At 41.1% G+C, this 21,862-nt stretch overlaps 1 protein-coding gene across 1 annotated transcript in view; it reads left to right on the forward strand.

Moving 5' to 3' along the window:
- Nucleotides 1-16,255, forward strand: part of LOC124880099 (solute carrier family 12 member 3-like) — a 28,584-nt gene extending 12,329 nt beyond the window's left edge. Inside the window, exons 13-25 of the mRNA XM_047385016.1 lie at nucleotides 757-912; nucleotides 1,599-1,698; nucleotides 2,046-2,157; nucleotides 2,332-2,460; nucleotides 2,911-3,017; nucleotides 3,235-3,317; nucleotides 3,436-3,504; nucleotides 12,126-12,230; nucleotides 13,816-13,927; nucleotides 14,146-14,232; nucleotides 15,246-15,381; nucleotides 15,520-15,587; nucleotides 15,748-16,255. Of these exons, the coding sequence (XP_047240972.1) occupies nucleotides 757-912; nucleotides 1,599-1,698; nucleotides 2,046-2,157; nucleotides 2,332-2,460; nucleotides 2,911-3,017; nucleotides 3,235-3,317; nucleotides 3,436-3,504; nucleotides 12,126-12,230; nucleotides 13,816-13,927; nucleotides 14,146-14,232; nucleotides 15,246-15,381; nucleotides 15,520-15,587; nucleotides 15,748-15,886 (1,403 nt within the window). The 3' untranslated portion in view covers nucleotides 15,887-16,255. The remainder of the gene's footprint in view (nucleotides 1-756; nucleotides 913-1,598; nucleotides 1,699-2,045; nucleotides 2,158-2,331; nucleotides 2,461-2,910; nucleotides 3,018-3,234; nucleotides 3,318-3,435; nucleotides 3,505-12,125; nucleotides 12,231-13,815; nucleotides 13,928-14,145; nucleotides 14,233-15,245; nucleotides 15,382-15,519; nucleotides 15,588-15,747) is intronic.
- The last annotated feature ends 5,607 nt before the right edge of the window (nucleotides 16,256-21,862 follow it).

A 21,862-nucleotide genomic window follows, 5' to 3' on the forward strand; every position in this document is an offset into this window, starting at 1 on the left:
TGTTCCTTTCAGAAAGGAGGAATGTTGATATCTAGATTGCTTGCATGGTAGATTTATTGTTGATCGAAAGATGTTTGAGAAATCTGAAATATTGGAAAGAAAAAAAAAACCTTTATAAACCTTTAGATCACGGGGGTGTGGAATTATGACTGTCAGCTAAACACAGCCGCTGAACAACAAATTCTCAGCTGTTGCAGTCAGGGATCGTGGGATTTGAAATTATCTGAAACACATCATTGATATTCTATATGTATGTGATTGGTTTTGAAAGATAACATGCCTCACCGATAGAAGCAGCTTACGTGAATACACGACGTGAATCTCAGAGGAGAAAATATGATATTGACAGATTTGCACTGCATTTTAAGTCCATGTTGCATTTGGTTTAATTAATTTATAAGGCAAACTTCCAATATGGTGGACTAGCCAATGTAATGCAGTTACACAGGACATGTTATGCTGTTTCTGTAAATTGCATAATCATAAAATTTGCCTCTTGTTATGGTGTTTCTTGAGAAACAAAATGCAAGTTTGGGTTTTAATTTCTGACTACATAAAATTCTGCCACATTGTGCTCTCTGTGAGTCAGTTGGTTTAATGCAGATAATATTTCAGTCCACACAGCAGATACAGCTTGAGCAAGAGCTCTTTTAAGGGTAAGATATTATAGTGCCAGTCATTTTAGACAGGCCTTCAGCAGATAAGGATTGATAATATCAAAATATAAACATGCCTTTCATTTGTTGATTATTTTAGGCTGGAGGCCGTCATTTCAGTACTACAGCAAATGGACCGCTCTGTTTGGAGCTGTAGTTTCTGTAGTTCTGATGTTTCTGTTTACGTGGTGGGCTGCTCTTGGGACCTTCTGCATTATCCTCTTCCTTTTTGGATATGTCAACTACAGCAAACCGCGTGAGTATATAAACTCAGTCAAATTCAAGTGAATGAAATTGCTTTAAAAAATACAGTGATGTCAAGAAGTGGTTTCTGGAGTGGACCCAAATGCAGACAGGCTGGAGCTGATGGCGTGGTGAGTTGAAAAAAGATTTTATCACAAAAAAGAAACTTACAGGCAGGCAGATGGTGCAGATGCAGGAATGAACATGGTCAGGCTTAGCATGAATGGAAGTTGTGGCATGGACAGCAGACTAGATAATCAAGCAAGGAGTAAACATAAATTAGCAGTATATTCAGGGCAAGACACAGGTGATTATTAAGAAACTGGTTTACATAAAAAAGGTGGACCAGATGAAGCTGATTACTTTGGCAGACTTAGAGAGTGAAAACAAAACATGCCAGGAACAAAACAGATGTTCAAGGACACAAACTAGGGAAAATCTTTCAGAACATCAAAAATGCATCATGAACAGAATACAAGAATTAAGCAATTTAACCCTAACGAATGAATAAAAGCCAAAAAGCACAACCTGGAAAACACAAACAATCAGAAGCAAGACACAAAAGACAGCTTGGAGAACATAATCATAATCGGAGAATAACCCTAAACAAAACTCAAACACCCTCAGATTATGACAAATGGAACAGGTAAGAAATATTTGTTGCATTTGTTCCTTCTAAACAATGCTTCCCTTCCACAGAGATAAACTGGGGTTCGTCAGTCCAGGCAAGCACATACAACATGGCCTTGTCATACTCTGTCTCTCTGACTGGTGTGGAGGATCATGTGAAGAATTTCAGGTGAGTCATGCTAAGGGGGGGGGGGGGTTTGGCTCTTGATGTATGAATTTTTTTTTGTTTGCTTCTTTTTTTTTTTTGATATATGGAGTTTAATTAACAGGTGCAACAAGTTTACTTTTTGGTAGAGGTCCCTAAATGTTTCTGGTCCTATTTATTGTTATCTTATTTTATATTATTATATTAATAGTACATGTTAAAATGAAAGCGTAGTTATAAAAAAGATTAAAACTTTTAAAGATGCTTCAAAAAAATTTAAAGAAATTGGGTTTATTTAAAATCCTTTACCGAGTTTTCTGAACAGAGCAATTACTGATTCCTATTTTTTGCTTTTCCACATCTTCTTCTAGACCACAGTGCCTGGTGCTGACAGGGCCCCCGAACCAACGACCTGCACTGGTGGACTTTGTTGGCTCCTTCACTAAGCAAATAAGCCTTATGATCTGTGGAGATATTATACTGGTAGGAGCTTTGGTTACGAGTTATATACAAAGAATAGGAAAATAAATGTATATTAAGTATTTATCAACACTGTGGCACATTTACTTTGCTTATGGTTATTGTTCAATTTCATTGTCCTTCACTGAATCTGCCTATCTCTGATAAATGTTGAATTTCTGTATTTTCTGGGAGCAGGACAGGAAGGCACAGCCTCAGGAGACTACAGACAGTTTGGTTGAATGGATGAACAAGAGGAAGGTGCGGTCATTCTACACTGCTCTCTTTGCTGACAACTTCAGGGCTGGAGCTAAACAGCTGCTACAGGTACAAAACAGCTTTATTTCAGTCATTTCCAAAGATGTTTGTTGAAGGTATCTAAGTAACAAAGAAAAGCAGAGCAATAACTACTAATTCAAATTTAATAGTACTTTGAAAAGACAGAAAACCTAATAAGCTCTCACTGGGTACTTGCTTCCAACACACAGAGTGTTGTTTTCCTATTGCTAGATAGTCTTTGATTGTCATCCCAGTCAGGACTGAGCATAGCAGTGTTCCAGAAATAAATCTTTAGCATAGGCCAAAAAAACAACAACACTCTAAGAAAGGTTCCTGCAACAGAACCTACATGACAAAATGCTTTACTGATATCTCATCAAAGAGCTTGTTTTTAAAATTGCATTTCTGTATATTGACACAGAATTTTTGAATCCATTAATTGGTTTGATTAGTTTGATTAATTCGTTTGCTCTTCTAATTTCCCCTCATCATTTACAGGCATCCGGTCTCGGTAAACTGAAACCCAATACTCTGGTCCTGGGCTTCAAGACAAACTGGAGGGACAGTGCTCTTGAAAGCATTGAAGACTATATCAGCACCATTTAGTAAGCTGCTCTTAATTTGTAGTTTGTTGTTTTTTTAGTTTTTCAATGGCTCAAAAATATATAAAATCTAATAGTAGTTGTTAAAGGAAAGGAAAATTACGTAGCAGTACGTGATTAAAAAGGGAATTTAAGTCTTTTTATTTTAAGTCTTTTTATTTTCAGTTTTATATCCCTTCTGACCTGGCGTTCCTTCCCTTCTTTCTCTTTGTTGTTTCAGTGACACGTTTGACTATAACTACTGTTTGTGCATCTTGAGGATGATGGATGGACTGGATATCTCTGAGGATTTTGAATTTGAAGGTTTTTACTCAATAATGTGTTTCCCTTGGGCTTACCTACATAATAACAATAATCTAACATAATGATAGTATTCCTATAAAGCTAACCTGAATCTGACGATGTAATTTTAACCCCACAGTCAACCAGGGCTTTGAGCCAGATGAAAATGTGGAAAGTCAGGACCAGCAAACCAATGAGGAAGACACAGGTGTGGTGACACATTAGCAAAATATCTAATTCTGCTAACTTTGATGGTGAAATTAATGTGGGAAAAATTAAGTGAATTTTAAATAAAACTGAAAGAACTGAAGATATCCTTAGATCTAGACAGCATGAGGTATGATTACAGTCATCCAGTTGATTGTTTTAGTGGAACCTTTTCCACCTGGGTTGTGTTTACTGTAAAGTTATCATGGCTGTTGTTCCTAGATCCATGGCATGTTTCCATATTTTTGGGTGCATTTAAACTTATATTTACTCTACTTGTAAATTACTGACTGATGCAGCAGCAAGAACTATTTAGGCATCCTTTGTAAAAACACATACTGAGCCTGGGCACCGTAAATGTTGACCGGTGAGTGTAATAAGCTGTTTATGATAAATGTTTCTTTTGTGTTTTTATGTAAACAGTTTAAATTCATGATCCCTAACTTTTTAACACAGAGTTGCAACTTGCACTACAAATTAGGTTTATTGGCAAAATTCTTATTTGTTCAGGTGTTTGCAATAAACAAATTACACAAGACCTAATATGCAACAATATTTTTATACAAATTCAACACTAAATTCAACTTTCAATATCAACTGCTGTCTCAAAACATTTCCAGCCACTCTATTCTAATTAAATCAATCATTTTAGGGCTTCATCAGTACAATAAGGTGTTCTTGAGATAGAACACCTCAAATATCTGTTGACAATAACTTCACATTGTCCAGAAAGGTCAGGGCAGGATAAAGTTCTTGCACCAAACAAGGCAAAGGATAGTAAAAGATAGCAAAGAGCCTGAATTTTTATAGAAACACTGTAAGAAGCCATAATTGCAAGTTTAAAATGAAAGGAACATTGACTACGCCATTGGGATTTGGCAGAATGATCCGTTGCACCAGAGTTCTGGAGAGGGAGGTCTTCAAAAATCCTTAACTGATGGCTGAAGACTCACAGGAAGACTTAGTGGCGGCAGCCACTGAGGTTTCAGTGTCCACAGTAAGGCAGATATGAAATACTGAAGGGGTGTAATTACCAAACTCCAGGATATACACTATTACTGAGCTAAAATCACAAGAAATGTCAGCTCTGATATGCTGGTTACTCTTTAAATAAGTCAAAGAGGTTAAGCATGGGGCTGGCTTGATGATTTTTTGAGGTTTCATTTATTTTCTTTGGCACTGGAAACCTGTAGTGAGTGAAGGAGAAGATGGATTCAATCAAGTATCAGGAATCCTAGGGGTGAATACCATGCCATATGTGAGGAATGTGGAGCAAGGGCAGCAGTGGAACCTCCAATAGGACAATGATCCTAAGAACATTTTAAAAAAATCTATTTTAGAAAAAGGCAGTTTCAGCACCTAAACCCAAGGAAATTAAGGAACAGGAGGACTTTTTCCATGAGAGCTGAGCTAAGATTCCTCAGTAACGCTAGAAGCTGACGTTTTGCTTTTGAAAGCTGCATGTCCTGAAGTTGAATAAGTTCAAGACTGCAGTTATCATTTAAAGTGGAAATTTCTGTCAAAGTTGGAGAAGTCACTTGTAATATTAGTTGTGTGGACCTATTTAAATTCTTCTAGATTGAGTTGTTAACTGTAAACAGCTGCAAGCTTTCACAGTTGACCAATAAATCTTATTTCCGATTGGGGTTGAATGATTTCATGAATGCAAGCTGCTTGAATTTTGAATCACTGATGCAGTGAAGTATTCATACTCTTCAATTCTTAACGCTCATGGGGGCGATATAATATCAACTAGGAACAAATGAGTTGTTAAGAAAGAATAAACTAATTTCTCACATCCCAATTAACACAGTTTCTTTGTCCCTGTTGTCCCATGGAGTTAATTATCCAAACTGGGAAAAAGGTACAGTACAGACCAAAGGTTTGGACACACCTTCTCATTCAAAGAGTTTTCTTTATTTACATGACTATGAATATTGTAGCTTCACACTGAAGGCATCAAAACTATGAATTAACACATGTGGAATTATATACTGAACACAAAAGTGTGAAACAACTGAAAATATGTCTTATATTCTAGGTTCTTCAAAGTAGCCACCTTTTGCTTTGATTACTGCTCCGCACACTCTTGGCATTCTGTTGATGAGCTTCAAGAGGTAGTCACCTGAAATGGTTTTCACTTCACAGGTGTGCCCTGTCAGGTTTAATAAGTGGGATTTCAAGCCTAATAAATGGGGTTGGGACCATCAGTTGTGTTGTGCAGGAGGTGGATACAGTACACAGCTGATAGTCCTACTGAATAGACTGTTAGAATTTGTATTATGGCAAGAAGAAAGCATCTAAGTAAAGAAAAATGAGTGGCCATCATTACTTTAAGAAATGAAGGTCAGTCAGTCCGAACAATTGGGAAAAACTTTGAAAGTGTCCCCAAGTGCAGTCGCAAAAACCATCAAGCGCTACAAGAAACTGGCTCACATGAGGACCGCCCCAGGAAAGGAAGACCAAAAGTCACCTCTGCTGCGGACAATAAGTTCATCCGAGTCACCAGCCTCAGAAATCGCAGGTTAACAGCAGCTCAGATTAGAGAACAGGTCAATGCCACACAGAGTTCTAGCAGCAGACACATCTCTAGAACAACTGTTAAGAGGAGACTGTGTGAATCAGGCCTTCATGGTAAAATAGCTGCTAGGAAACCACTGCTGAGGAAAGGCAACAAGCAGAAGAGACTTGTTTGGGCTAAAGAACACAAGGAATGGACATTAGACCGGTGGAAATCTGTGCTTTGGTCTGATGAGTCCAAGTTTGAGATCTTTGGTTCCAACCACCGTGTCTTTGTGCGGCATAGAAGAGGTGGACGGATGGACTCTACAGGTCCTTCTCAAAAAATTAGCATATTGTGATAAAGTTCATTATTTTCTATAATGTAATGATGAAAATTTAACATTCATATATTTTAGATTCATTGCACACTAACTGAAATATTTCAGGTCTTTCATTGTCTTAATACGGATGATTTTGGCATACAGCTCATGAAAACCCAAAATTCCTATCTCACAAAATTAGCATATTATTAAAAGGGTCTCTAAACGAGCTATGAACCTAATCATCTGAATCGAGTTAACTCTAAACACCTGCAAAAGATTCCTGAGGCCTTTAAATCTCCCAGCCTGGTTCATCACTCAAAACCCCAATCATGGGTAAGACTGCCGACCTGACTGCTGTCCAGAAGGCCACTATTGACACCCTCAAGCAAGAGGGTAAGACAGAAATAAATTTCTGAACGAATAGTCTGTTCCCAGAGTGCTGTATCAAGGCACCTCAGTGGGAAGTCTGTGGGAAGGAAAAAGTGTGGCAGAAAACGCTGCACAACGAGAAGAGGTGACCGGACCCTGAGGAAGATTGTGGAGAAGGGCCGATTCCAGACCTTGGGGGACCTGCGGAAGCAGTGGACTGAGTCTGGAGTAGAAACATCCAGAGCCACCGTGCACAGGCGTGTGCAGGAAATGGTCTACAGGTGCCGCATTCCCCAGACCTGGGCTACAGAGAAGCAGCACTGGACTGTTGCTCAGTGGTCCAAAGTACTTTTTTCGGATGAAAGCAAATTCTGCATGTCATTCGGAAGTCAAGGTGCCAGAGTCTGGAGGAAGACTGGAGAGAAGGAAATGCCAAAATGCCAGAAGTCCAGTGTCAAGTACCCACAGTCAGTGATGGTCTGGGGTGCCGTGTCAGCTGCTGGTGTTGGTCCACTGTGTTTTATCAAGGGCAGGGTCAATGCAGCTAGCTATCAGGAGATTTTGGAGCACTTCATGCTTCCATCTGCTGAAAAGCTTTATGGAGATGAAGATTTCATTTTTCAGCACGACCTGGCACCTGCTCACAGTGCCTAAACCACTGGTAAATGGTTTACTGACCATGGTATCACTGTACTCAATTGGCCTGTCAACTCTCTTGACCTGAACCCCATAGAGAATCTGTGGGATATTGTGAAGAGAACGTTGAGAGACTCAAGACCCAACACTCTGGATGAGCTAAAGGCCGCTATCGAAGCATCCTGGGCCTCCATAAGACCTCAGCAGTGCCACAGGCTGATTGCCTCAATGCCACGCCGCATTGAAGCAGTCATTTCTGCAAAAGGATTCCCGACCAAGTATTGAGTGCATAACTGTACATGATTATTTGAAGGTTGACGTTGTTTGTATTAAAAACACTTTTCTTTTATTGGTCGGATGAAATATGCTAATTTTGTGAGATAGGAATTTTGGGTTTTCATGAGCTGTATGCCAAAATCATCCGTATTAAGACAATGAAAGACCTGAAATATTTCAGTTAGTGTGCAATGAATCTAAAATATATGAATGTTAAATTTTCATCATTACATTATAGAAAATAATGAACTTTATCACAATATGCTATTTTTTTGAGAAGGACCTGTACATGCCTGGTTCCCACCGTGAAGCATGGAGAAGGAGGTGTGATGGTGTGGGGGTGCTTTGCTGGTGACACTTTTGGGGATTTATTCAAAATTAAAGGCATACTGAACCAGCATGGCTACCACAGCATCTTGCAGCGGCATGCTATTCCATCCGGTTTGCGTTTAGTTGGACCATCATTTATTTTTCAACAGGACAATGACCCCAAACACACCTCCAGGCTGTGTAAGGGTTATTTGACCAAGAAGGAGAGTGATGGGGTGCTGCGCCAGATGACCTGGCCTCCACAGTCACCGGACCTGAACTCAATCAAAATGGTTTGGGGTGAGCTGGACCGCAGAGTGAAGGGAAAAGGGCCAACAAGTGCTAAGCATTTCTGGGAACTCCTTCAAGACTGTTGGAAAACCATTTCAGGTGACTACTTCTTGAAGCTCATCAACAGAATGCCAAGAGTGTGCGGAGCAGTAATCAAAGCAAAAGGTGGCTACTTTGAAGAACCTAGAATATAAGACATATTTTCAGTTGTTTCACACTTTTTTGTTCAGTATATAATTCCACATGTGTTAATTCATAGTTTTGATGCCTTCAGTGTGAAGCTACAATATTCATAGTCATGAAAATAAAGAAAACTCTTTGACTGAGAAGGTGTGTCCAAACCTTTGGTCTGTACTGTACAGTGATGGCATAGTTACTTTCAAATAGTAACTTTAATCTGATTACTGATTACTCCTTGAAAAAGTAACTTAGTTACTTCACTGATTACTTGATTTTGAAAGTAATTAAGTTAGATTACAAGTTACTTTATTAGTTACTTTCAGCAGCTGCTGACAACAGTCCCCCACCATCTCAACATAAAAATTATGAGCTTTGCCAATACTTACTTTTTTTTAAAGTGCATTTTATTGGTAACATCAACAATGTATCCGACATATAAAGCTGAACTTAAAAATCATTTCAGGAAAAAATACATGTTTAAAAAGAAAAAAAAAGTCTTTCTTGACTTCATTAAACATAAATACTTTTTTATAAAAAATTAAATAGTATTTCTTAACTTTAGTATCATAAAAAACTTGCTTTACATAAACAAAATACAGTGACTTTCTTGACTTCACTAAACAAATCTTTTTTTAAAATAAAATAGTTTTTCTTCACTTCGTTGAACATAAATACTTTTTAAATAAAAAAATATAATGAAGACAGTCTTTCTTGACCAGACATGTTTAAATATTAACACTGTAATGACAAAACTAAACATGGAACCTGTTCACAGCATTGGAGCAGCAAGGAGTGGCTTTAACAGTTTACAGTAGTGTATAATACCACATATAGGCTGACATGTCTGCTTTTGTTACTTTGGCTTAATCATATGTTATAATCCCATTTTATGAGTGAAACAATGGAGTGGGACGAGTAAACCAGTGGTTGTATCTCATTAACAGAAGCTTTTCAAACCTTCTGTCAGAAAGTCTATTTCTTCTAGGTGTGAGCACCAAACCTCCCAGACTAAAAAGCCGCTCCACAGGAGCACTTGATGGGGTTGGAGTGTTATACTTCAAGAAAATGTTCTTTATGTTTGTAAATCGATGCAGAATTTGAAGGTCATAGGCTGACCTAAGGTAGTCCATGACTTCCTGTTCTGCAGAGTAGGTGTCGTCTGGCTCTGCCTCAAAAGTGAAAAAGTCCATCTCACCTTGGCTAGCAGTTGTAGTGCGGGCCTCTGGTGCAGGAGCAGTTGTGCGGCACTCGGTTATCAGAAGCTCTTTCACTCGCTCCCTCCTACCTGCATCTCTTAGCCATCGAAGTTTGAATTTAGGACAACTGACAGCTGCGAGAAGGGCATCTTTGTCGTCCAGCACACCAGCAACACGAGTCTGGATAGCCTGAAAAATATAATTTATATGTTTTGATATGTCTACAAGGCCTACTGTTTATTATCTAATTGAATTACCTGCAAACCATGCCTAATGTGGGATCAATGTTATGGATTTTTTTTTTTTTGTTTTAGGATTCTTATTGACATTTCCATTTGTTTTAATCTTTTTTGCCACAATATTGAAAATACTGTTCAATGTACAAAAATCCTGTGTAAGAACTTTTAAGTAGCTTACAGGTGGAACATACCTGCACTATAGCATCTGGAAGGCCTGCAGTCATCCTGGAGAGCGAATCTTTCACAGCCAGGGTCTTCTGCATCAGAACTTCAAGTGTGGGTAGTAAAGTCCCATGAGGACAGTCACCTCGTAAAATGTCCAGAGCTGCAGTGAGGGGCTTCATGAAGGTGCAGTACTCATGAAGGAACTGGTACTCTCGGTCTATGAAGCACTTAACTCCCAGCTTGGAGCATAGCGTATTCAGCTCACTCATGGGAATTTCTGCAATTCTCTTTACAGCATCAAAAACTGAATTCCACCTTGTGGATGTTGGTACCAGGAGCTTTCTTTTGCTGACTTCCTCCACTGCTTCTGATGCAAGGGTAGATCTGCTGGATTTGGTCCATAGCGCTGTGCATTTTGCTGTGCTGCTCCTATAAACGGCCTTGCTCTCTGCATGGGAACTTAAATATTTCTCCACATCACTTGTGGAAATGATGTTGATGGTGTGTGAGGCACACCTGTGGTGCGGGGGTAGACACAGTTGGCCATCAACTTCATTCTCAGCTGCTAGGATTTCTGACATATCCAAAAAAGTGACATCATCTTCTGTGCGGGTGGACTCTTCCTCCTCCGTCTCACCATCGGACTCTGTGACAGGCTGGAAAACTTTAAACACCTTCACAAAGTTTGATCCATTATCAGTCACTGTTGCAACTACTTTGTTGAGTAGTCCATACGAAGAGTGAATGTTTTCAATTTCTGGACCAATAACATCATATGTGTGTCTACCGCGAATTCTCCTACATGCCAATGCAGCCGTGTTGCGCTCTAATGTGGATCTATGGATCCAGTGGAGTGTTACTCCCATATAGCTTCTATTGTTGCCATTAGCAGTCCATATATCTGCGGTAGTTGACACAAAGTCGACCTCATTCAGTGCGGCCTTCAGATTTCTCTCCATCTCTGCATACTCCTTCTCCAGATATGCAGAAAAAGCTCCTCTGTGAGGCAGCTCGGCATTTACAGTAGTAGGGATTCTGTTTATTATGGCACGAAACGAGGGCGAGTCAATCGTGTTTAAGGGCAGCATTTATTCTACTACGGACGGACCAACTTCTTTAACTCTTCCCCACTTGCTGGTTTTGCACCGAAATCCAGCTTTTGTTGTTTGGTTAGTGGAGGGCCCGTCGCATCCATCTGCTTCGAAGCACCTGGTGGGACTTGCTCCGTCAGTCTGACATCCCTGACAGTCCCATGCTGCGATTCCAAATGTTTCTTCAGATTTGATGTGGTGTTTTTGAAGCTAGACAGCACTTTCTCGCCATCACAGAGGGTACAACGAACCTTGATATTTTCATCCTTCGCTGACAGAAACTCAAAATAGTTCCTGTATTTCCAGCTACAAAATGCGTATCTCTCTCCTCCCTCCATTATTTACGTTTCTGTGATGGCGTAGTATCACAGGTGATGATAACGTGACTGAATTGTCGCATAGACCAGACGTCACTCCCCGAGACGCATAGAGGAATAAAAATTAAATTACAAGAGAAAATGACAAAAATAGTAACGCATAGTGATTTGGATAAGTAACTTTAATCTGATTACTGGATTTGAAATAGAAACGCGTTAGATTACTCATTACTGAAAAAGTGATCATATTAGAGTAACGTGTTACTTAGTAACGCGTCACTGACATCACTGGTACTGTAGATATTCCCAAACAATAAGCTGCATTGTTATTTCTCTTTTAGTTCTGCCAGTTTGATTCTCAGTTTTCTTAAACTGATGTGTTTTTGGTACCACCCTTTGACTGAGAGCATTGTTGTTGCAGTCACAGTCACAAAAATCTGGGCTGAACACGGCATGTGCAGAGGTTCTAGCGCACCCTAGTGGACAGGTACAAAAGATTAAATTTACACCACAAAGGGTTGGGGGATTAGCAAGCATCTCCCAAGACCGTAACTGAGAGGTTTGAATTGGCCCTTAATCTTGTTGCAGATGCAACTAATCATGTGGTTGTTGAAGTGCAGTGACTATACCTAACATTGCAACATGAAACTGTTTTCACTGTTGTTGCAACCAGCCCACCTAAAGTGGTATTGTTCTTTCTAAAGCTTCTTCTTGCCTTGGTTTTGCAGCTGATGATATGTCTGATGAAGGCAGCAGTGATCAGATCAACACAGTGTTTCAAAATAACCAAGGAAAGAAGACCATTGATGTCTACTGGATAGCAGATGATGGAGGTGAGTAATATGGGTTAACAAGGTAAAGGGGGTTATTTAAAACTAATTATTTATAAGAGTGCACATTGTCACAAATAGAGGACACATGAAACAGTTGTAAACATTTTCAGGCTAATAAAAATGCCGTTAATAGGAGAGTTCCGAAACAGCGCCTTACAATAAAATAACAGGAAGGTCCATCTCAAATTTACCAAAGAAACATCTTGAAGGTCTATGAGACTTTTAGAAAAATAATCTGTGCACTGACAATGAACAAAACCACAATATTTAAATAAAACAAAGTACTATGATTTTTGCTGAAAATCATTATGTAAATCATTGTAGATGCAAAAGATTTTTACATGTTTACCCTCTTAAAAGAAAGGCATGTGATTCATAACCTTTTGACAGTTTATTGCATTGTATTTTCTTGGCCTAGAAATAACAGTAAAAAAAAAGAAATAAAAAAGATTTAGGTGTGTTGTAAACATTTTTCTTTTCATGAAGATTTTAGTTTGTTCTGGCAACATCTTGCCTTAGAAAAGTTTAAAAAGTGTCCATTCTCATCAACTGCCTGTGTTGCCGGGCCAAATCTATACCATTCTTACACTGCTGTGGCCACAAAAAATCATTCCAAATAAATATGATTGAGATCCTGTAGCACGACCTTAAACTCATTTGGAAGTCAGCTAATTATTGACAACCAAATTTAGCTGAATCAAGGCAATTCTTCCTAAATAGAGTGTGGCAAATGGAGGTTTGATGAAAATTCAATCTGGAAGACTCACCGCCAACACTGGCTCCGTACTATGACTCCATCATCCGTCTCCGCTCCAACCAATCAGCGTCAAGTCTGCATTCCTCCTCAGCCAATCACCCTTCAAGGCTTCACTTTTAAGTACCTCCAATCATGGATCTCCCAGCTTTGACCCTCCTCCACCCCATCGCCACCATCTGGCTTCCTTGCTGCTTCCAACTCCCTTATTTCCTCGGGCCTCCACTCCATCACTAGTATCCATTAGACATCTCTAATCCTAATCCTAAATCATTCATTCAAGCTCATGTCATTCATAGCATTCATTTCTTCCTCCGGGGTCCGAGAGCCAAAGAAATAAACATCTGCTATTTAACTTCTCTAATCGGCATCTTTGTGTTCTTATTGTGAGTCTTTACAGGATTTAAATTCCTCCACAGATATTGGTAATGCCTGATGGCAGTAGTTGTTGTGAACGGTGACACATATTCGGTTTAGGAAGCCATAGATTTTTTCACAGAGGACCAGGTTGGTTTGGAAAGGTATTTTCCCCTCATAAAATAAATCATTTGTTTGGTATTAAAATGTGTTTAAAGATCAGAGGTGACCACAGAACATTTGGAAAGAAAAATGGTGTGTATGAACTTCTCTGTTTACAACAAATGCTTAAAAAACATTAGGCTTTTCTTGTAGAGGCCCGTTAGCCTCTATTTTATGAATCTGTTTATTTGTTACTCTGCCAATCTCATGACTATAAGTTAAAACCATGTTTACTGTGTTTGTCTGTGTTCCCATTACTGCTACTTAGTGGCAAAAACTAGCAGCATTTGTAACCACCTGTTCCCTTTTAAGGTCTGACTTTACTGGTGCCCTACCTGATAACCAGGAGGAGACGCTGGCGCAGATGCAAGGTCAGGGTTTTCATCGTGGGAGATGAACAAAACATGGAGGAGAGTCGCAATGAGTAGGTTTTTCTTTTAGAGCCTAAAAAATGTAACAAATTATGCAAGATTGATTTTGACTCAGAAGAGAATTTTTTTCCGCTATTTAGATTTTTGTTCAAATCAAGTTATTGACAAATTCATTTAAGCATTTCTTTATGCAGTTTATTTGGATTATTGTTGAGCCCCTGTGGTTTATGTTTAAATGCACGTATAATACATCATATTTTATATATTTTAGGATGTTGTTTCTGCTGAGGAGGTTTCGTTTGCATGTTAGTGACGTCATAGTCATGACAGACATTGAGAAACACCCTCATCCAAAGAGGTATGTGAAGAAAAGTTGAATAATGCACATCATGCACAAAGGAAATCCCCCAAAAACATCAAATTAAAGGTTTGGCTTTGGCCTTTCAAGAAATCACAAATTTACATTCACCACATGGTCTTCTTTGCAGCGCTGTAAAGGTTCAGTGTGTAAGACATCTAGTGGTCAAGATGATTGTAGTAACCACTTAAAGGTTTTACACACATTTTTTACATATCTATCACATATATACATTTCACCTAATGAACCACAAAAATGAATTTAAAATATGAGAACTTCCAGCTGCCACGAGATTCCCAGGAAAACTGTGCTGGAGTCACAGTAAATTACCTTACTACAAATGTTTCTGTCCTTCTTTCATTCATTCATCAATAAAATACCTGCTTCTGTTGACCTGAAGGTTCTGGAAGCTTCACACTTTGAAGGCAAATCTGATAAATGATGAGATGATTTACATTATATCTCTAAAACATTATTTGAACCAAGGTCTCCGTCTTGGTTAGGGAGAGTAACTTTCACAGTCTGGCAACGCTAAGAAAGCAAATTAAGTATTTGTTACATTTCTAATGTGTGATCAAAAATGTGAATCTGAGTCTAAAATAACACAGAGCTTCTTTATGTCGTTAAATTAGAGTAGTGCCAAGGGGTTTGATTTTTTTTATAATGTTAACCATTTTATGTTGGACAAAGATCTGTAACTTTTTGAACTTAAACGATTAATTAAAAACATGAAAAACACAACTCACATAAAATTTTAGATAGCAAGTAAAACGGTTTTTGATGAACCACAAAAAATGTGAAATGTACTTTTGAACGAACTTTAGCATTGCTACTTTAACTGTTGGTTTTAAATGCTCGGAAAAAAATCTGTCTCAAATACCAAAATAACCACATAAATGTCAAGGCAAGAATTACATAACGGTATTCAGAAAAAACCCATTAGCTGTCAGAGACCTTTTTAGGAGCAGCATTTGGTTTTCACAGGAAAATTGACCTTTGTCTCCTTGTTTCAGCCTGAGCCGGTTTGTGGACAGTGTCGCCCCCTTCAGGCTGCACGATGAGCAGCAGGAATTCGTCTCAGTGCAAGAATTGAGACAAAGTGCTCCATGGAAGATATCTGACGAAGAATTTGAGGCCTTCAAACTGAAGGTGTGTGTTTGCCAAATATTTGACAGAAAAATATCCTTTGATAAAGCAGTCCTTTAATATGTTGTCTAATACGCATATGGGCTCCATGTCTCCTTAAAGCAATTTTAAGCTATCTCCATTTCTTTTGTCCTTTTCCAGTCTGAGACAAAAGTGAGGCTGAACGAAATAATTCGGAAGAATTCACAACAGACTGCTCTTGTTCTAGTGTGAGTACAGAATTTACATAGCTTAAAAGTATTCAGTATGTCAAAGGCTGAAGAAACCATTTATAGCTATCAAAACCAATCTGCTGACAAAATACTATATTTGTACCATGGATTTGGTATTTATTTATTTCCATAATGCATATATTTAATTCCTTTCCAGGAGCCTTCCAGTTCCTCAAAGTGACTGCCCCAGTGCTCTGTATATGGCCTGGCTGGATACACTGACAAGTGGCCTTTACTGCCCTGCTGTGCTAATACGAGGAAACCAACAGAACGTCCTGACGTTCTACTGCCAGTAAAACTTCATGTTTCGAGAGGGAAATACAACAGCTCTTTCTGATGGCTGTATGTGGAGCTCTCCAGGATGAACAGAGCAATTTCTTTGTAAAGTACCTTGTCCATTTTAGTGTTTTGAAGTGATCTTAAATGCTAAAGTATTCATACTCATTTATCAAAACAATCACCACTTATAAATGCTATCACTAGAAGATATCTGTTCTACATAAAGCAATCATTCTCTAAAGGTGGACTCTGAGGACAATATTGTGCTGCTATCTCCTTTTCTGCTAAGACTCCCAGATCATTGCAAATGTCACTTTAATTGTTGCTATTATGAAAACTAGTTGAACATTCTATGACTTGCTAAATTAAAAACTACTTATACCTGCTGACTGGCTATTTGCATGTTTCTGCTAATGTTTTCATGATTTATATTTGGTGATTAGTCTGTGAAATTGGAAGGCCATCTTGTCATCACCCTAATCTTTAGATCCACACAGATTCTCTTTCAGATTCAATTCAGGACTCTGACTGGGCCACTCAAAACATTAATATTACTTCCAGTCAAAAAGAACATGTTGGTAAAATGAAAGCATACTAAATTCGCTGGGAGTTGTGTATAACATCCTGTTGTACAGTAGCTGAAAACAGTTGTTCCCTGGTATGATTATTTGCTCCCCACTATAAATATTTTCCAGTCATTATGTCATTATCGGAAAAATATCCTTCTTATTTTGTCATAACAAAAGTTGTTTTTTTATGATAATAAGATACGTGCCTGGGGAATATGTTTTGTTCTTGTGCTTTCGAAGTAACAATGGATTATAAATCAATGGGTTTGTATTCTGTTCAGCTGAATCCTTCATTGTCTCAATGGTTTATGCTAGTTGATCATTGTGCTCATAAAGAGCTGTCTCTGGGTGTACAGGTGGATGATATCTAATCTGTACAAGAATGACTCATCTCACATTCTTACCTCAGAATAGAATAAAATAGAATAGAATAAAATAGAATAGAATAGAATACCCCTCCACCTTAATGTGGTGGAGGCGTTTGAGTGCTCGAATGATCGAACGATCCTAGAGGCTATATTGCTATATTGAGGCTTAAATGCCCCAGGTAGGGTCTCCCATGGCAAGCAGACTCTAGGTGACAGGTCAGACAAAGAGCGGTTCAAGACGGCGGAGCCGGCGTCCCACCCTGGAGCCAGGGCTGGGGTCGGGACTCGCCAGAGAGCGCCTGGTGGCCGGGTTGCTCCTGGTGGGACCCGGCCGGGCCAAGCCCGAATGAGAGACGCGAGGCCATCTTCCAGTGGACCCACCACCTGCAGGGGGAACTGTGAGGGACCGGTGCAAAGAGGATTGGGCGGCATACAAAGGTGGAGACCTCAGCGGCCTGATCCCCGGATGCTTAGGCTAGCTCTAGGGACATGGAATGTCACCTCGCTGGGGGAGAAGGAGCCTGAGCTTGTGCGGGAGGTCGAGAGATATCAACTAGAAATAGTCGGGCTCGCCTCCACGCACAGCGTGGGCTCTGGAGCCCATTTCCACGAGAGAGGCTGGACTCTCTTCTACTCTGGAGTGGCCCATGGGGAGAGGCAGCGGGCTGGGGTGGGTTTGGTTGTTGCCCCCCAGCTCAGCCGTCTCGTGTTGGGGTTTACTCCAGTGGATAAGAGGGTTGCATCACTGCGCCTTCGGGTTGGGGACAGGTCTCTGACTGTCGTTTCGGCCTACGGGCCGAGCGGTAGTGCAGAGTATGCAGCATTCTTGGCGTCCCTGTCGGAGGGGCCGGATGGTGCCCCTCCTGGGGACTCCATTATTCTACTGGGGGACTTCAACGCCCACGTGGGAAACGACAGTGACACCTGGAAAGGCGTGATTGGGAGGAATGGCCTCCCCGATCTGAATCCGACTGGTGCTTTGTTACTGGACTTCTGTGCTAGTTACGAGTTGTCCATAATGAACACCATGTTTAAACATAAGGGTGTCCATCAGTGCACTTGGCACCAGGACACCCTAGGCAGGAGGTCAATGATCGACATTGTTGTCGTATCATCAGACCTTTGGCTGCATGTTTTGTACACTCGGGTGACTAGAGGGGCTGAGCTGTCCACTGATCACCACCTGGAGGTGAGTTGGATCCGCTGGAGGAGGAGAAAGCCGGACAGACTTGGCAGCCCCAAACGCATAGTGACAGTCTGCTGGGAACATCTGGCGGAGCCCTCGGCCAGGGATAAATTCAATTCCCACCTCCGGGAGAGCTTTGACCAGATTCCGGGGGATGTTGGAGACATAGAGTCCGAGTGGACCATGTTCTTCGCATCTATTGCCGATGCTGCTGTCCGTAGCTGTAGCCGTAAGGTCTGCGGTGCCTGTCGCGGCGGCAATCCCCGAACTCGGTGTTGGACACCAGCAGCAAGGGATGCTGTCAAGCTGAAGAAGGAGTCCTATCGGCTGTGGTTGGCTTATGGGACTCCTGAGGCGGCTGATGGGTACTGTGAGGTCAAGCGCGCCACGGCCCGGACTGTGGCAGAGGCAAAAACACGGGCCTGCGAGGAGTTTGTTGAGGCCATGGAGATGGACAACCAGTTGGCCTTGAAGCGATTTTGGCAAACCGTCCGGGGCCTCAGGAGGGGGAAGAAGTGCTTCGCCAAAACTGTTTACAGTGGGGGTGGGAGGCTGCTGACCTCGACTGGGGACATTATCGGGAGGTGGAAGGAGTACTTCGAGGATCTCCTCAATCCTGCCATCACGCATTCCCTGGTGGAAACAGAGGCTGGGGACTCGGGGTTAGACTCTTTCAACACCCAGGCTAAAGTCGCCAAGGTAGTTGAAAAGCTCTACAGTGGCAGGGCTTCGGGGGTGGATGAGACCGCCCTGAGCATCTCAAGTCTCTGGATGTCGTATGGCTGTCATGGTTGACACGCCTCTTCAACATTGCGTGGCGGTCAGGGACAGTGCCTCTGGACTGGCAGACTGGGGTGGTGGTCCTCCTTCATAAGAAGGGTGACCGGAGGGTGTGTTCCAACTACAGCGGAATCACACTCCTCAGCCTCCCTGGTAAGGCTTATGCAAGGGTATTGGATAGGAGAGTCCGGCCGATACCTCGGCTTCAAGAGGAGCAGTGTGGTTTTCGTCCCGGCCGTGGAACACTGGACCAGCTCTATACCCTCTACAGGGTACTTGAGGGTTTATGGGAGTTTGCCCATCTGGTCCACATGTGTTTTGTGGACCTGGAGAAAGCATTTGACTGTGTCTCTCGTGATGCCCTGTGGGGGGTGCTCCAGGGGCTGCCCTTTGTCACCATAAAAGTTATGAACAGGATTTCTGGGCGCAGCCAAGGGCCGGAGGGGCCCCTCTCTAGCCAAGACCTACAGCATGCGCTGGGGCAGTTCGCAGCCGAGTGTAAAGTGGCTGGGATGAAGATCAGCTCCTCCAAGTCAGAGGCCATGGTACTCGACCGGAAAAGGGTGGCTTGCCCTCTTCAGGTTGGAGGGGAGTTCAAGTATCTCGGGGTCTTGTTCACAAGTGAGGGAAGAATGGAGCGGGAGATCGACAGACGGATCTGTGCGGCTGCCACAGTAATGGGGGCACTGTGCCGGTCTGTTGTGGTGAAGAGAGAGCTGAGCCGAGAAGCGAAGCTCTTGATTTACCGGTCAGTCTACGTTCCAGCCCTCACCTATGGCCATGAACTTTGGGTCATGACCGAAAGAACGAGATCCCGGATACAAGCGGCTGAAATGAGCTTCTTCTGTAGGGTGACCAGGCACTCCCTTAGAGATAGGGTGAGGAGCTTGGCCATCTGGGAGGGGCTCGGAGTAGAGCCGCTGTTCCTCCACATCGAGAAGAGCCAGTTGAGGTGGCTCGGGCATCTATACCGGATGCCTACTGGACGCCCTCCTCGGGAGGTGTTCCAGGCACTTCCCATCGGAGGGAGGGCCAGCGGATGGCCAGGGACACGGTGGAGGGATTATGTCTCTCGGCTCGCCTGGGAACGCCTTGGGCTCCCTGGAGCAGGTGTCTGGGGAGAGGGACGTCTGGGTGTCTCTGCTGAGTCTGCTGAGTCTGCTGCCCCTGCGACCCAGTCCCAGATAAAGCGAAAGATGACGATGACAAGAATAGAATAGAATAGAATACAATAGAATTAGCGCTGTATCATCCCAAATGGTTGCATTGTGCATGACTGCATGACAGTTTATTGACAGCAGATTTAAACCAGAAAAAAAAACAGAATCTCCATCTAAATATTTTGCAAGCACAAGCATTTCTCTTTTTTGACAGATGAAATAGCATAATTAATATCAACAATAACCTCTGCAGTTTGTGGTTCCTCAAGATAACAAGATAGTGTAACCATTGTTTTATTTTGAGATGACTAAAAATATTAAAAGTAGGAATGTTCTCTGTTGGCTTTCATACTGTGCATATTGACTTATGGATTCAGTCTTTTTGGCAGCATCATTATTTCTTTTCTTTTCAATTACTCGTCAAGATTTTCTCTTCTAATTTTCACTGATTGAACAAATCATTTATATTGCTGTACAAATACATAAATGTTAACATTTTAAATATGGCCAGGTGTGTGGTCTTTCCCTCACATATGATTCAGTGTTTATTGAAATCAATAAACATAATGATTCTTTAACCAAAAAAAATAATAATAATGTGATACAGTAAATTCAACTGTTAATGGTTTTATGTGTTTTTCTGTTCCCTTCTAACTTTATAATAATGCACTAATACTATTACTTTTTTACGGAAGCATATTGCTGTCCAATCAGCAGAAAAGAGTAAGGCCTCTGATGACACAGAGAAAAACTGTGGCTGTTTATGGTGGTTTTATGGCAGAAAGAGGCTGTGGCAAACGGATATGGAAGCCAAACTAACTGCTCTAGTGATGAGTTAGGTTTGTAGAGAGAGAAAGAAAAAAGTACAAACATGTTTCAATCAAGGAAAATTATACATCTTCAGTAGTGGAGCCCTTGATCAAATAAACTCTATGATCCTAATGTTGGGCTAGTGTTAGTTACACTCCAAACCAAGCTATTTCCACATTGCTATATTACAAAGGGCTTTCCTCTGGTCATTTAAGGTTAATTGTTTCAGTAATTCAAGTCAAAAAGTCTAAATCATATACAGTGATTTATTTAGGTCACTTTGATCATTATTGCTTACACCCAACAATAATCTAAAATTAGTTTTTTCAGAAAATTGGAATATTACATAAGACCAATAGGAAGGATTTGTAACTCAGGAGTTTCTAGTTATGGGCTACACAATCATGTGGAAGACTGTGAACCTGACAGTGGTCCATCAGACACTCAATGGCAACCTCCACTAGATGGTGGCTGTTTCCAGAGTGCTGTATCCAAGCAGGTTGTTGAAAGGTTCAGTGGACAGAAAAAGAGTGGTAAAAAAGTTCACAAGCAACAATGATAAGCCCAGCCTTGAGAGGATTGGCAAGCAAAATGTATCTGGAACATGGGCTTTTACTGTCAGTCCTTGTGTTCATTAACTCCTGAAACAGACACAATATGAATTGTATTTCAAGAAAGCATGGAGAGGAAAAGAATCCATGTGACATCCAGTGCCAAGTGTTTAAAGACGATGATGATTTTGGTGAGCCCTGAGATCTGCTGGTGTTGGTCACATCAGTACAGCTGTCTACTGGGAAATTTTTAGGGGAATTCATGCTTCCCTCTACCGGTAAGGTATATGGAGATGCTGCTTTTATTTTCCAGCAGGGTTAGTCAACCGACTACACTGCCAAAAATACCAAAAGCTGCTTTAATGAACATTGACTCAATGTGCTTCATTGGACAGCAAAGGGAATCAATAGAGCAATATTGAGTGGAAGATCATCGACAGTAGACACCACTGTTGAAGCAGCCTGGGCCTCCTAAACAGCTCAGATCAACCCTCTTCCAAGCTCAATGGATGAACCAGTATTGTTTTTTTTTTCAAAAAAAACTTTTCTATTTTAAACTGCACCAAGGG

Source organism: Girardinichthys multiradiatus, chromosome 14 (assembly GCF_021462225.1).
Source record: "Girardinichthys multiradiatus isolate DD_20200921_A chromosome 14, DD_fGirMul_XY1, whole genome shotgun sequence".
Taxonomy (NCBI): domain Eukaryota; kingdom Metazoa; phylum Chordata; class Actinopteri; order Cyprinodontiformes; family Goodeidae; genus Girardinichthys; species Girardinichthys multiradiatus.